This window comes from Psammomys obesus, unplaced genomic scaffold (assembly GCF_907164565.1).
Source record: "Psammomys obesus unplaced genomic scaffold, mPsaObe1.curated_primary_1811, whole genome shotgun sequence".
Lineage (NCBI taxonomy): Eukaryota > Metazoa > Chordata > Mammalia > Rodentia > Muridae > Psammomys > Psammomys obesus.
The window spans coordinates 5,510,144-5,526,034 of NW_026596466.1; the positions used below are offsets into that span (position 1 = coordinate 5,510,144).

The following is a 15,891-nucleotide window of genomic DNA, read 5'->3' on the forward strand; positions in this document are numbered from 1 at the left end:
ACGTGTGTCCCCAGTGAGACAGATGTGGAATGTATCTGCTGGCTTCCACAGTCCGGGATTACCCAGCTGAGACTCCTGGCTCCTCAGAGGCGCCTTAAACACTGTGCAGAGGCTGTTGCTATGAAGACGGGTATTTTGCTGGGAAACCCAAACAGATGCACAAACTGGATAAGCCAGTCTGGACGAGTCAGTCTGTGGACTACTGCATCTCCTGGCTGCCCATGCAACCCTTCAGCATCTCTAATGCCCTCCGTACAGGCCTTGTAACACCAGGAAGCATGACTGTTAGGCTCGAGCTTCTCCGATGGGAAGCTGTACACAGGAGCACAGTGCAGGGGTGAACGGTGGTCCTTCCAAGGAGCTATCTTCTGACCTCTGACCTTGGCTTCCCTCCCAAGACTGCCATGAACTGGCCATTGCTTGTCCAAAGACCTGGCGCTGTCTGGGACTCAGTTCAAAGGCTTCAAATGAGGAATGGCTGTCATCAGCAGTGAGGTCTCCACACCCCCAGGAAACGGGCTGGGCCCAGTCAGGGCAGAGCAACAGGAGGTGAAGAGACTGCCAGCAGCATGGTGGGGCTGGGTCCTGCCAGGTAAGGGGATGTGGAGGATGCCAGAGTCGGATCCTGAGGGCATGGGCAGGGCTGTGGGTGGAGTGAACCAAGACTGGAATTCCAGTGGTAAAATGTAGGTCTCAAGAAGTTTACATTTTAAACATATCTACAGGGACAGTTTGGTGGCATTGGCCCCCAGGGTGTGGTGTTTGCGCATCTGTCAGTGTTCCCGCTAGGTGGGAGGCTGAGGCAAGAGGATTCCTTAAGCCCAGGAGTTTAAGACAAGCCTGAGCAGTACAACCGGAGTCCATCGAAAGCAGGCGAGCACGCCCAGCGCTCACACCGACGGTCCACACACTGCGCAGAGTACATGCGCACAGCACAGTGGCGCACACGCGCAGAAAGCACGGCACCATTCCCACACCGCACGCCGTCACACACACAGCACACAATCGCTTCCACATACTTGGCTGTACGCTCCTGGGCACAACACACTCACACACGCAGACAACATTCGCTCAGCACAAAGCCGAGTGCACATGGCACACACACATGCATGCGTGCTCACTCACAAGCCGCAGGCACACAATGGCATGCACGCTCGGCACACCGACATGCACAGTCATATGAGCCCAGTGCCTGTGTTCATGCACAGAACGACGTGCGCTCTCTCACGCACACTTGTTCACACAGCACAGACACCCACACAGCATCACACAGCAGCTCACACACTCGCGTACATAGCACAACCACTTGTGTTCACACTCTGGCACATGTGTCACCTAGGCTCGTGTGCGCACACATTCAGCATGCTGGGTTGCAGCTGGTGGGTCTCCTCGGGGCTGGGGACCTGAGATCTGGGCATGGCGCTGGCCACGGATCCCGGCGGAGCAGTCAGATCCCCACAGGGCTTCGCTGACTTCCCCCGATGCCCGGCAGGAGGCAGCTGTGTGTGGAGGCTCGCCGGCGCCCTTAGCCCTAACTGGCAAAGAGGAGTAGAGTATGGCAGGGGCAGGAAGCTGTGCCTACCAGGCTGATGCTCTCCAGACTTGTAGATGTGGGACACTCACCAAAGGATGCCACATCATCTCAATGGCCCCCATCTTCTCTGACCTCTCTCTCTTGATGGCCCAATGTTCTGGCTAACAGCACCTCTGCTCCCCCCCCCCCCACCGTCCAGCTAGCCTTCCCCATGGATGGACACCTTGGCTGATTTCCCCCTTGAGATGATGTCAGCAAGGATGGGGGCTTTGGTGGAGGTCAACAGGGATGGGGCCACTTAAGAGGGGTCATCGAGGATGGGAACCATTGCTCAGGAGCAGCTGTGCAGAGACATGCATGGTCTGAGGATGAGCTGGGACATATGTTCAAAAGCAGACAGGAGGCCTCACTGAGGAGGCAAGGCCGTGGGCTCCTTGCATGGAGCTGGGCAGCTCATCCCACCCCCGGGGAGCAGCGACCCAGTGCTGGTCTAGTACACTCGCTCTTCATCTGCTTGGCTGAGTCTTCCTGAGGCCATGTGCAGGGTTGGTGTGCAGCCTGCTTCCCTTGGAAATGGTTGGGTAGAGAGGAGAACTGAGCCCCAGAAGGGCATGAGGAGCAGGGCCCTGAAGGTGCCCACATACCGTCTCCCTCTGCTGCCCCCCATTGTCTTGTTGACTCCTGCATGCCATGTCTACATGCCCCGGAGTCCCTGAGCCTCGTCACAGCCACTGTTTGTACACCTGCACCCTTGGGGGATGTGTGACAGAGATTGGCTTTGCAGAAGGGGACCCTCTCACATAGGACTTCACCGCCTCTAGCTCCCCAGGCCCTCGCTGGCACCTGTCCCCATCCTGAGAGCTGCGGCGCCGGAATCCAAGTTAATGTCTGTTTTCCCACTGGAGCTGCTGGGCCATGCCTCCGCCACAGCCCAGACCTCACGGATGAGCCATTAAACACGGGCACAAAAGCTGACCTCGGCCGCCCACCGGGCTGCTGTGTTTGCTCAGTTGTCGAAAGGACAGCCTGTAGCCAGCCGTGTCACAGACAGGCAGCCGAGCGAGGCGTGAGGGGAGGGTAGAGCAGGGCACCTTCGCAGATGAGAGCCCAGGCTCCTTAAGGTAGGAGAGGATACTCAACCAGCAGGAGCTCCAGGAAAAATCACAAGGCGGGGGTGGGGGGGCGGGAGGGTGGGGGTGGGGGAAGGTGTTGGGGTGGAGGGGATGGGAGTTGGAGGGTGGACTGGCTTTGCATGGGGTGGGGCTGGGCGAGCGTCAATTGAAAGCTGTTAACTGTAATGATCACTTTCTTTAAAACCTACCTACGGGGTGGGGGCTGCAGTTCAGGGTTGTGGACCCAATCACTAGCACTACAGGGAGCGAAAAAGCCTAAACTAGATATTTAAGTTTAAACTAGATATTATGGTACATTCCTGTTAGCCCAGAACCTGGCAGTCTGAAGCAGAAGGATTATAGGTTTAAGGCCAGCCTGGTCTACAGAATGAATTTGAGGCTAGCCTCATCAGCATATTAAGCCTCGTCTCATAAAACAAAAACAAAACAAAACAACAATGAAACAAACTCAAAAGCTGGCTGTCATCCTTGGCCAGGCTGGGCTACATGAGAACCTGTCTCAAAAGAAAACAAATGGCTGGACATGATGGAGCCCTTCCTATAACCCTGGCCATTGGGAAGCTGAGGCAGGGGTGGCAAAAGCTTGAGAGCAGCCTGGGCTGCTTGGCTAGCTCGTCTCAACAAGCAAAAGACGAACAAAACCCAAGGTGTTTGAGATGTGTCCCCAGGCCAGGCAACCTCCATCTCTGTGACCATGTTTGTGTGTGTGAGTTCACGTGTGGTACTCTGTCTTGGCATCCGTGCAGAAGCAGATGAATGATGTGAACCCCTAGCAGCTGTAGGTGAGGCCTGAGTCCCTGGAGTGGGACAGCTTTCATGGCACTGAGGACAGCCATCTTCCTTTTCATTACGCATACGCTCACCTCCTCAGGCCCAGTGGAGTGGTTTCTGGGGTCTCTGGGGTGGCCCGATCTTATTCCTGCAGGGACTGGAGGACCACCCCTCTATTCACAGCACGGGAGCAGCTTGTGTGGATGAGCCCCAAGGCGTACACGCATGTGCCTATGTGTTTGCGTTATCCTGTGGAGGCTGGTCCTCTGAGGGTGCTGGCTCCTGTGTGCATGCCGGTCCCCATCTGCAGAGCTGGGTGTCCCTGTAGGCATGTCCTACATGTGAGTGAGCATCCCCAAGGATGTGCCTGTCCCCGTGGGCTCCAGGCGTGTCTGCAGCGTGTCTGCTGCACCTGTCTCCAATTGCTCATGTCACTTTTCATTTGTGGATGGTGAGACCCGCTTCCATGTATGGAAGTGAAACTAAGCTTCTTTTAAAAGATATTTCTTTAAATAAAGCAAATAGTCTCGCCCGTTCCCTGTTCTGGAACGGAGGGTTGCTGGCCTGGGCTGTGCGTGGGGCCTATCTCCTCCTCTTTCAGGCTCAGCTCCTTGTTATCCGTGTGCAGGAGGCTTCTCACAGAAGCCTTTGGTTCCTTGCTCCTCTGCTGATCTCTGGCTGTCTTGGGACACCAGGGGACTTGTGCTCTCGTGCTCAGCTGGGTATAGGTCCCAGGCAGGAGTCATAAGTTGTGAGCCTTTCTTGCACCCCTCAAGATTAACGATGATTCAGAGAAAATGTGTCCACCTGCCCCAAGTAGGCCCCTGTCTCCCCCCCCCCCCCCAGCGAGCCCTGTTTTCCATGCTGTCCTTCTGTCACCCTCATCTTCTCCCTGTGCCCACCCTGGCCTGCTATTTCTCACTCTCTGGGAGGGTTCTGTTTTGCTGCTTGGTTTGTTTGTTTCACAGGCCCTCTGCGGCTAGACTTGGTTGGCTGGGTACCCCTAACCTATTTCCTCGGTACCCCCGATGTCTGAGCCCGTGGCTTGGTTTTCACTGGATGCTTAAGGATCTCCCCAGCAGAGGTGAGGGCCCAGTCATTGCTCAGCTCGTGATGGGGGGGGTGGAGGCCGGGAAAGGGAGGGGCTTCAGGGCCAAGGCTGTGACTGCTGAGCAGCCATGAAAATCCACTAGGCAAGTCTCCCTCTCGCCCTCCTCCCAGGAACTGGCTCTCCAAGCGGATCTGGTTTCTCTCAGCTCCACTTCTGAAAACCTAGCTTCTCTGTTACAAGCTACCATGTTTTGAATCCCTTAAGATGTCTGGGGAAGTGTTAGGGACGCAGCTTAGTGGATGAAGGGCTTGTTTTTGTAAACAAGAGCACCCGAGTTTGATCCCCAGGACCTTTCTAAGAGTGGTGGCCTGCACCCATAATCTTGACACTTTGGAGGTGGAGACAGGAGGGTCCCTGGGGCCTGCCAGCCTGCCAGTCTAGCTGAACTGTTGAGCTCCAGGTTCATAGAGAGACCCTGCCTCAAAATATAAAGTGGATAGTGACCGAGGAAGACACTCCGGCCAACCCCTGGTCTCCACATGCTGTACTGTGACACGTGGAAAGGGGAAGCTGGGGACCTGGCCTTGTAGGGGTGGATCCCATGTGACCCCCACTGGCTTCCTTCTTTGGAAAGTCACTTCCTTCTTGGTGTGTGTGGGGGGGAAATGTTCTTTTTTTTTTTTTTTTTTCGTCACAGTACTTAAAAGGAAATTTAGTGTCTGTAACTGCACCCTGTCACAGGCACCTAGGAGTGACGATTCCCTATATCACCTCTGGGCTGTCTGTCTCAGATCTGTGGCTGAACTAGGATCTTCGATGAGGAACTTGGAGGCTATGAGCCAGCAATTTGGCACGGCTGTTTTCCAGGCTCTAGACATGTTGTCCTGGATGTCTGGCCATTTCCGTGGCGACTAGGGACGCAGACTGGACCTTGAGTGGGGAGTGTTTTTGTCTAGGGGTTTTCAGTGACAGGATGCTACGGCCTGTGTCAGCAGATCCAGGAGTGTGTAAAGGGAGCGGACTGCTCGCTGCCTTCACAGACATGGGGCTTTCCACCGAGGATGGTGACAGCCATGTTCCAGGCAGAGTACTGGTCAGGGCAACAAAGGAGCTGCTGTAACAGAGAGCCCCACAGCAACACAGGAAGAACAGGGTCTCGGGACCCACAGCACGGTGTTCGAGCCAACCCTCTCTCCTGCAAGGATGCCGGGGTGGCTGGCTGTGTTGCCTGTTGGAGGCATGGGGGCCATCTTCCTGCTCATTTCTTCCCTGTTCCTGCCTCAGCAGCTTGCTTCTCCTTCCCTGCTGTACTCCCAACCCTAGAGAGGTGCAGGGCAAGCTCGTCGGCGCTTCTATTTTCCAAGTCTTTATCATGTAGAGGTTTCATGTACATTGTCCCCGCGGACATCTTTCTTGGGAGTTTCTGTGACTACTCCAAGCTCACATACGAAGAAGCTGAGGCTGACCTCGTTTCTCTTTATTTACCTGCTACTGGTATAGAGATGGCATGTGCTGACTCCCAGAGCGATGGCGGCCTTTGTGCCATCACGGAGCACCTGGTAGAGGACTTGGCACCTTGCTGTGGTCCTAGGGCAGGAAGTGAGAACAAGCTGGGATCTCTAAGGTCCCCCATTCCAGGTCTGTGAGTACAATAACAGTTTGTTAGCATGTAGCAATGTTAAGTTGGCTTTCTGTTTTTTGCTGTGTGTGTGTCTATGTTGCCATGTATCTCTGGCTTGCTTTGAATTTGAGATCCTCCTGCCTCTGCCTTGAGAATGTTGGGATGAGGGACTGGCCAGAGGGAGCTGAGCGAGCTAAGGCAACCTGTTATCAAGCATGATGGCCCAAATTTGAGCCCCGGGATCAGCACGGTAAAAGGAGAGAACTAAATGCTGGCATGACAACTTTATTCCAGCACACCAGGCTCTTCAAGCCGGAATACCCCACCCTGGGTCTGTGTGCACTTGTACACTGTGCGTGTGTGGGGGTAGAATTGAGTGTGGAAGGAGAGAGAGAGAGAGAGAGTGTTTGTGTGTAAAAGTGGCTTAGAGGCCAGGGATCAACCTCAGGAGCTGTCACCCTTGTTTTGTAAGACAGGGCCTCTCACCGGCCTAGGGATGAACAATTAAGCTAGGCTAGGCTGGCCAAAGAGCCCTAGAGATCCGCCCGACTCTGCCTTTGTCTCTGTCGGTGGCAGCTTTCAAGGATTCTGGGAAACGCACGTCCCCTGGGAGAGCAGCAAGTGCTCTTAACCACTGATCCATTGCTTCAACCCACATGAATTGCTTTAAGAAAAAAAATAACTGACTCAGGGGGCTGGAGAGATGGTCCAGTGGTTAAGAGCACTGTCTGCTCTTCCAAAGGATCCAGGCCCAATTCCCAGCACCCACATGGCAGCTCACAACTGTCTGTAATTCAAAGATCTGACACCCTCACCCTAATGCACATAAAATAAAAATTAAATAAATTATTAAAAAAAACTGACTCTTTTTTTTTTTCTTTTAATTTGTGGAGAGAGGCAGAACATGTGTAGAGATTAAAAAATACTAAGATTATGAATCTGGGCTACCAATCTAAGTTTATGGGAATGTTGAGGGCCACACTCAGTTCCTCTTTCTTCTGTGGCAAACCCTTTACAGCCTAAACTTTCCCTAACACCACCCAGCTGTGACTTTAAAAATAAGAATCCCCAGCTGGGCACACTGTGCATGCCTGTGATCCCAGCTCTCAGGGAGGCAGAGGCTCTGTGAGTTCGAGGCCAGCCTGGTGTACAAAGTGAGTTCCAGAACAGCCAAGGCTACAAAGAGAAACCCTGTCTCTAAAAACCAAAACAACAAACAAACAAAACCCGGAAGCCCTGCCTGAGCCCAGTCCCCAAGTCCCTGCCAACACAACAGTCGGAGGCAAGCTCATTCTTCATGGGTTCAGGAGCCCGACACTGTGAGCTGTCCTGGCAGGTGGGGCTCCTCTCTTCTCTTGGGGTCCCCGGTGGGCATGAGCACGTTTCCTGCTTGTGTGCTCCCTGCTTGTGCTCCCTGCTCACACTGGCAGCGCTGGTGTGCTCTCATCTTCACATGCCTCACTCCATCCAGCAGCCAGATTGATAAACATGCAGAGGTCCAGGAGCTGGGTCGGGGATGCAGCTGCTTCAGGGGCTGCTAAGCGTGCCTGGGGACTCCAGGCACTGTGGGCACCAGCCGCTGACAGGGAGTCGCTCAGCAAGCCAGTCACAGCCTGGCCACAGGCTCTAGCGAGACTGGGGCTGAGGGAGCAACCCACCTTGCATTGAGTGCTGTGGATTCCTAGAGAGTAGCTTGGGGTGAGGGCACCTGGATGTCTAGGCATGCTAGGTGGCCCTGGAGACCTAGCAACACCTACATGGAGGCCCTGAGGACCAGGCCGCAGGTCCTCAGTCTCCGTGAGTGTTAAATGAGATGTGGAAGCCCTCAGACAGCTGTCTGCCTCAGAGTCTGTGAAAACTCAGAGCTAAACTCTGGATCCTCGGCGGTAGGTGGGCCACACACCCTGCGATGCTCAGTGTCAAACTCACTGAGTTGTGTTGAAAAGGGCTGCCATAGCCCAGGCTGGCCTTGAATGCACTGTGAAGCTGAGGACGACCTTGAATTTCCTATCCTCGTACCTGTTCCATTGCTCAGATTACGGATCCCGTCCATGGTCCACATCTTCCTTCCTTTCTCCCTCTCTCCCTTTCTTTTTCCTTCCTCCCTCCCTCCCTCCCTCTTTTCCTCCTTTCCTCTCTCCCTTCCTTTTTTCTTTCCTCCCTTTCTCCCTTCTTCCCTCCTTCCCTTTTTTCCTTTTCCCTCTTTCCCTTCCTTCCTTCCTTCCTTCCTTCCTTCCTTCCTTCCTTCCTTCCTTCCTTCCTTCCTCCCTTCCTTCCCTCCTTTTTAAATGTGTGTGGTACATATGTGTGGATGTCCCTGGGGTCCAAAAGAGGGAGCTGGATTCCTTAGGGACTGGATTTGTAGGCAGCTGTGGCCCACCTGAGTGGATGAAGATCTTCAGATCCTTTCTTAATGTTTCCTGATTTGTGGGGAGGTGGCGCCTATGTGGAGGTCCAAGGACAACTTTCCGGAGACAGGTTCTCTCTTGCCATGTGGGGCTTGACGATCATACTCAGGTCATCAGACTTGGTTGCAAGCGACCTTACCCACAGAGCCAACCTGAAGATTCCTCTCTCTCATTTTGTGAGTTTTCTGTTATTGTTTTTGTTGTTTTGCTCTGGCTTTGTTTTTGTCTGGTGAGCAGGATTTTTGGCCAGGGTCTTACTGTGTAGCTCAGGGTGGCCCCAAGCTCACAGAAATCCCCGTCTTGGCTTCTTAAGTGCTGGGATTCTAGGTCTGAGTCACCACACTTGGCTAAGCTCTGCTGTTTTTACTGGGAGTCACTGGCAATGCTGAAAGCCACTCTCCATCTTCCCGAGCTGCTGAAGGTGACAGGTGGGGACACTGGCTCAGGACGGACTTGCCTAAAAGGAGCCAGCTGTGTACTGCCCATCTCAGGTGGCCGGGAGCGTGAGCATGGGAGGCATTTGGTTGCCCAGACGCCCTGGGTGCCCTAGCCTTGTCTTTAATGTTCCCAGAGGCCAGTGACCTGCTGCAGCTGCTCTGTTAATTATTGAGCCGGCTTGGTCTGCAGACCTGCTGCCCTCTTGGGAGTAAGGAGGGGGCTGCATAGCTCAGCAGGTGTATGACCCTGAGGCCATGCTCCTCCCTGCCTCCCTGGAGCCCCCCTCAGTGTGGCGGGACAGCTCATTGTCCTTAAGCTACAGTCCAAGGTCAGCTCTCAGCATAGTGACAAAGCCCTGGCACCCTTGGGGCCATCTCCACAGTCACCTCCAAGGCCTCTGGGGGAGGCGCTGGGTAGGCCCCTATTACGGGGAGCTTCCACTGTGTCAGTAAAAGCAGGCTGCAGACAGGATAGGCCTCTGGGTGTCTGGGAGGGTGCATTACTCAAACACAACAACTTAGATCTTAGGTCTCATGAGGGTTTGCCTCCCAGAAGGCCTGGAGGACCCAAATAGGGAGGGATAGGATCAGAGCAGCCGTGACTACGTGGAGGAAAGGGCCAGGAAGAAGAAACAAATGGGCAGAGGCTTCTCCTGCAGACTCTCCACTTCATCCTTCAGCAAGCGAACGCCCTCACGTGCCCACCAAAGCACATGATCCCCAAACAAGCAGCTTCCAACATGTCCCCACATCCCCCCAACAGCTGACCCATACATGGCTGACTCTTGCCTGTCCCCTCCCCCTTAGGGCACCGCTTCCGTCCTCCAGCGACGATCCCCCAACGAGGAGTATGTGGAAGTGGGGCGCCTCGGACCCTCTGACTACTTTGGTGAGTTGGGGTTCCACCACTCCAGACACGGCATCTCCGCTTGGGCCCTGGGTCAGGAGCTGCATGGGGCTTCCTTAGGCCCCAGGGTGGCTCTGAGGGCTAGGGCAAGGCAAATGCAGTTGTGACAGAGGCCTCAGTTGAAGCCACCTTACACTCAGGTCTGGGACTGGCCTGAGAGCACTGGCCTGGCCTTCCTGGGGGTGAGCTGCTGGTCTCGGGGAGAGCAGAGCCCTGGTGAGAGGCACAGGGCCACTAGCTGCTCGTTCTGCAGCTGCCAGGGAAGAGGGTCCTGAGAACACCCAGAACGTTCTTAGGGCTGGAACTAGGTTGTGGGAGGCTGAACTACCTCACAGTGTCTGTTGCATGCAGGGTTGGCAGGCAGCTCACAGGACGATGCCAACTAAACTTGAATTTCAGATAATTAACACATAATTTATTTGGGGGGGATGGGGTGCTGAAACAGACTCTCTCGTAGCCCAGGCTGGCTTCAGACTCCCCGTGTTGCTGAGGATGACCTTGAATGTTCCATCCTCCTGCCTCTACCTCCTGAGTGCTGGGTTCACAGGTGTGCGTGCCTCGCCACTCCTGGTTTATGCAGGGCTGATGATGAGACCCGGGGCTCGGCAAGTACCAGTGATCTGTAACCCCAGCCCCTAGTCTGTTCCTTAAACTCGGGAAGAGTTTGTGCTGGACGCTGGACTCACTTGTGCAGGGCTCACCCCCCTGCAGGAAGGCTGAGGCAAGGGGATGGTATCTTCAAGGCCTGTCCTAGGCAACTTATTGAGATCCTGTCTCCAAATAAGAGAAATTTTTAAAAGGCTCAGGCTGTAGCTCAGTGGGTAGCATGCTTGCCGAACATACATGAGGTTGTGTTCTGTCCCCAGGAAAACTCACACAGACACACACACACACACACACACACACACACACACACACAAGGACTCAGAAGAAGACAAGAAGATCAAAGTCATCTTCAGCTCCATAGTGAGTTCTAGGCCAGCCTGGGAGATACGGGGCCCTGACTCAAGGAAAGAAGGGCGAGAAGAAGGAAGAAAACGCAGGTTCAGTTGGCATCCCATTGAGAAGGAAGGCCGTTCTCTATCAGGAGGGCTGCACCCTGACTCTTCTTTCATTCCCCCAGGGGAGATTGCGCTGCTGCTGAACAGGCCCCGTGCAGCCACTGTGGTGGCCCGGGGTCCCCTCAAGTGTGTGAAGTTGGATCGGCCCCGCTTTGAGCGTGTCCTGGGCCCCTGCTCTGAGATCCTGAAGAGAAACATCCAGCGTTACAACAGCTTCATCTCCCTCACTGTCTGAGCTCGCGCCTGCACCTTCAGGGGTCCCCCATGTGACCCTGGGACCCGTTCCCCATGCCAGGAGCCTGTAAGCTGCTGGTTGGTGGCCGGGTGGGGCTGGTACCTGGCATGGAGCTTGGCACAGAGCCTCTCCTTCCTGTGGACTCACTTTTGGAATAAATAACCATCTTGTGCATTTTAAAAACAAAGGGCAAGGGACAACTGCATCCCCAGACCAGGGAAGTGACAGCTGACCCCCTCCACAGTGGCCCTGCAGCCTTATCTTGGGGCCACCCTATCCCTTCTCCAAGTCTTCTGGGAGTTCTTGTCTGGTCCCCATACTTGAACTGGCCCTGTGTCCTGCCAGGTCTCAAGAGTGGGGCCACAGCCCCTTGTAGGTCCCCCTCCCCCCAGAGCTGGATGTTGATCAGGACATTGTCCCTTGTCCCTGTCAGATTCTCCCAGGTGTAGGCCCAGGTATAGGACAGATTGTGTCAAATGGAGGTGTCCTCAAATGAACACTCAGGCTGACAGCAGAAACAGAAGCTGAAGAAAGGCATTCTTGGTCCCTGCCCACTACCCCCCACTGCCAGAGGGACCCCTGAGAGACCCAGATAGACCGTAGCCTCCTATCTGAGGATTGAGCTATGGCCCCAGAAAGCCAGGAGGCAGCTGTTAAGCCCAGTAACCTGTCCTCAGAGCTCTTGGAAAGTCTGTTTCTGGGTAGGCCAGGCACCCTGACCTCATGTCAGGAAGGCTGGCCAAGCCCGTGACCCCTCAGTGGCTGGACGCCCAGATTGGGCAGGAAGCATGGGTGGTGCTGGGGCTTTCCAAACATGGCAAGTTAGAGCTGAGTCCCCAGCGCCTGGAGGCCAGGAGCCAGGGCTCTGTCTACCTGCCGATTGGAGACCCCAAGGGGCAGCAAAGAACTCCCAACTTCCTGGCTGAAGCTGTAGGCGTTGAACCTTCCCAAATTCGCTCTGGAAAGCCTGACTTCCAGACATCTCTCTTACCAAGTCTCTCTGCTCCCTTACATTCAGGGAAAGGCATTGACACCAGGCTTGACCTCACATCAACACCCTGTCCCCAGTGCAGCGTGATATGAACCAGATAGGTCTGAGGGCCACACGAGTGTCCCAACTGCTCAGTGTCTCCTGGGTGGCCAGATGTCATGAGACTGTGTGATCAACCTTTTCTTACCCCACTGTGCACGCCTAGGGAGGTGACCCCTCCAGCTGGCCTCCCTGTGTGACCCTGGCCATGTGTGTCCTGCCTGCACCATGGAGTTTATGGACCTGCTCCTCCATCCTTTATTTATGTCATCAAGTGCTGCATGAACTATTAAATGTGCAATGAAGAACTCTTTCCCAACCTGGGAGGCCTCAGTCTACATCTTTTATAGATAAATGTTGGCTTTTCTGAGTGATTGACATTGAGCTGGGGAAAGATGGCTCAGCAGGTAAAGGGCTTTTTTTTTCTGTAAATGTGAGGATCTGAGTTCAAATCCCCAGAACCTACATAAAGCCAGACAGGGTATGAACCATATAATTCCAGGGCTCCTACTGCAAAGTGGGCAGAGAAGATGGGAAAATCAAATGCTCAGACCAGCTAGCCTGGTCTACCCACCGGGTACAAGAGACCTTGTTCCAAATCCAGGTGGAGAGTGAGTTTAACTTTTTACTCTGAGCTACACATGTACGTCTTGGCACAGTTGAAAACACACACACACACACACACACACACACACACACACACACACACACACTTTAAAAATCATTACAGCTAGCCAGGTATGGTGGTGTATACCTTTAATCCCAGCACTTGGGAGGCAGAGGCAGGTGGATCCCTGAGTTTGAGGCCAGCCTGGTAAACAGAGCAAGTTCCAGGGCTACACAGAGAAACTCTGTCTCAATAAAGAAAAACAAAAACAAACAAACAGAAACTGAGCCCATCTAGGCTACATAACTTAATACCAAAGTAGAAAATAAAAAGAAGGCTGTAAATGTAGCTCATTGGGAGGGTGCTTGTCTAGAGACACCACCAGTAAGGGGCTGGGGTGTGGTTCAGTGGTAGAGCCCCTGCCTAGAATCCCCCAGTGAGGGGCTGGAGTGTGGCTCAGTGGTAGACACCCTGTCTAGAATCCCCCAGTGAGGGCTGGGGTGTGGCTCAGTGGTAGAGCCTCTGCCTAGAATCCCCCAATGAGGGGCTGGGGTGTGGCTCAGTGGTGTAGCCCCTGCCTAGAATTCCCCAGTGAGGGCCTGGGGTCTGGCTCATGAACTCCTCCTGCCTCGGTTTCTTGAGTACTGAGCTTATAGGCCTGTATCACGATGCCTGGCTAACTAGTTTCAACATTGTCAGTGCAAATGGGAGCCCATGTTGGCCAGACCCCTGTCTGCCAGAGGTGCCCTAGGAATAGCCAAATAGCCCCAACCTTGTACCCCATGCCTGAAACCCTGTGCTTTCTTTTACTCTGGCATTGGAGTCGTGCTGTGGCCAGATAGAAGGGTAGACTAAATGTCGCCAGGGAAGATTGGCTCTGGTCAAATTTCTCATGGGTACAAGTGGAATGTGGAATAGAGCACCGTCTCTATTTTATTGTAGCCTCTGTCCCTTGCTAGGTGTGAAGGGCAGTTTACGTGCCTTGAGGGAGGGGTCAGACTGTGGGGACCCTCTCATCACTGTGCCTGGCAAATTATTCTCCTCAGCTCACTTTTTCATCCATCAATGAATTCACGTGAGTTCACTTTTTTGTTTGTTTGTTTTTTGAGACAGGGTTTCTCAGCGCAGCCTTGGCTGTCCTGGATTTGCTTTGTAGACCGGGCTGGCCTTGAACTCACAGAGATCCACCTGCTTCTGCCTCCAGGAGTGCTGGGATTACAGGTGTGTGCCACTGCGCCTGGCTCAGCCCTTGATTTCTTTCCACAGTTCTGAGCCCTTTGAGTTCTCAGCCATAAGCCAACTCTCCTGCCAAAACGGTTTCCTTGAGGCCAGAGCTTTCTGGCCAAAGGACTGTGAAGACAGAGGCCTGTTGTGGCTGGATGCCAGCAGGTGGGGCTCAGCCCTGCTAGGATGATGGCCTTGGCTGGCCCTTCCAGACAGTGGCCAGTCCTGACCTTGGCTGGCCGCTTCAGTCTCTGCACAGTCCCGGCCTCTCCCCCAGCTCCACTGAATCAGCTGGGCTGGCGTGGTGACTCACTTCGAGGTCAGGCCCCCGGCTACATGCTGGGGAGACAAGCAGCTCTCCAGCAAGACTGGGGCTGGATGATTTCACCCTGGTCCTAGCCTTAGCTCTAGCCCCTCCCCCACTCACAGTCAGTTACGCTTCCTCTGAGCTCAGCTGGCCCTGGTCCTGCTGGGAAGTCTCCTCTGAGCCCAGCCTGGCTGCTTTCTATCTGCTCTGGGATGTCACCAAATTGGGAAGCTGGTGCCTGAGCCCTCCGTCTGCAGCTCCAGCCGGCTGTTAAGGATCCTGTTTCCTCCCTCTCTGCCCAGTCTGTGCCCACAGACGGGCCAGTCTGTGTAACACTGCAACACCGTCTTTAAAAAGTAAAGTAAAATAAAAATAAATGCAAGCTGGGCGTGGTGGCGCACACCTTTGACCCCGGCACTCAGGAGGCAGAGGCAGGAGCATCTCTTGAGTCTGAGGCCAGCCTGGTCTACAAAGCGAGTTCTGGGCCAGCCAGGCTACCTTCATAGTAAGAGACTGTCTTAAAGCCAACGGCCCCCCCCCCAAAAAAAAAAATCCCAAACAAATATAAACTGATGACTGCTTCATGCTCAGGCAGTACACACCTAACACAGGCAAAGGCCTAGACTCCATTCCCGACACTTGGGAGAAAAATGAAGTCCCCTGTAATTGTGTGTAATTGTGTGTGTGTAAGCACGCTCCTTGAGGATCTTCTGAGGCCCTGATGGCCACAGTGCATCCCGGGCCTGAGGGCCCCAGGCTCAGCCTGAGCTTAAGGCCATCTGGCAGATGTTCCTCAGGACAGAGGCTTGCATCACTCCACTAGCCTCTTCCAGTGCCAGTCGGCCCCTTCAGCTACCTCCCTGAGCTCGCACTCTTTTGACTGCTACAGGCCAGTTTTGTACATTTTAAAGATGCACCCGAGGGCTGGGACTGCGGCTCAGTCAGTATAGTGCTTGCCTAGCGTGTGTGAGGCTGCAGGTTTCACAGCCAGCAGCACGGAAAGACCCGACCAAACAGCACCAGAAGAATCAAAACACAGTGCTTGGGACTTAGTGCTGACTGACCTGTCATGTCCAGCCCAGGCGTGGCTGGTGTGGCCTGTGCTAGTTAACGTGTGTGTGTGTGCTCTGTGTATGTCATGTGCGTGTGTGTGATGTGTTTGTGTGTGTGTCTCTGTGTTACATGGTGTGTGTCTGTGTGTGCGTGTACATATGCCAGGCATGCACACGTGGAGGCCAGGGTTGGATGTGACCATGTCAGGTGTCTGCCTTCAGTCATTCTCCATCCTTCCATAGGCAGGATGACCATCAAGTCCCTGAGGCCCTCTTGCTTCTGCCTCCCAGGACTGTGGTCATGGGTGCACACCACCACACCTGGCTTTCTGGGTGGGTGCTGGGGATTAACAGGTTCTCATGTTCGCACAGCAGGCACGTATCTATTGGCCCATCTCCTCAACCTCATTGCTCTCCTTTGAGACAGGATCTCTCACTGGCCTGGAATTCGCCAAGTAGGAGGTGGCTGGAGCCTCGGGGACCCTCCACCTTCTTAGTAGTGGGATTAGAATT

The 15,891-nt window shown here is 54.3% G+C and overlaps 1 protein-coding gene across 5 annotated transcripts in view; it reads left to right on the forward strand.

Moving 5' to 3' along the window:
• Window positions 1-12,496, forward strand: part of Prkar1b (protein kinase cAMP-dependent type I regulatory subunit beta) — a 135,127-nt gene extending 122,631 nt beyond the window's left edge. For all 5 annotated transcript variants that reach the window (XM_055598557.1, XM_055598555.1, XM_055598556.1 and 2 more), the window contains exons 10-11: window positions 9,763-9,844; window positions 10,986-12,496. In XM_055598557.1, the coding sequence (XP_055454532.1) occupies window positions 9,763-9,844; window positions 10,986-11,158 (255 nt within the window). In that variant the 3' untranslated portion in view covers window positions 11,159-12,496. The remainder of the gene's footprint in view (window positions 1-9,762; window positions 9,845-10,985) is intronic.
• The last annotated feature ends 3,395 nt before the right edge of the window (window positions 12,497-15,891 follow it).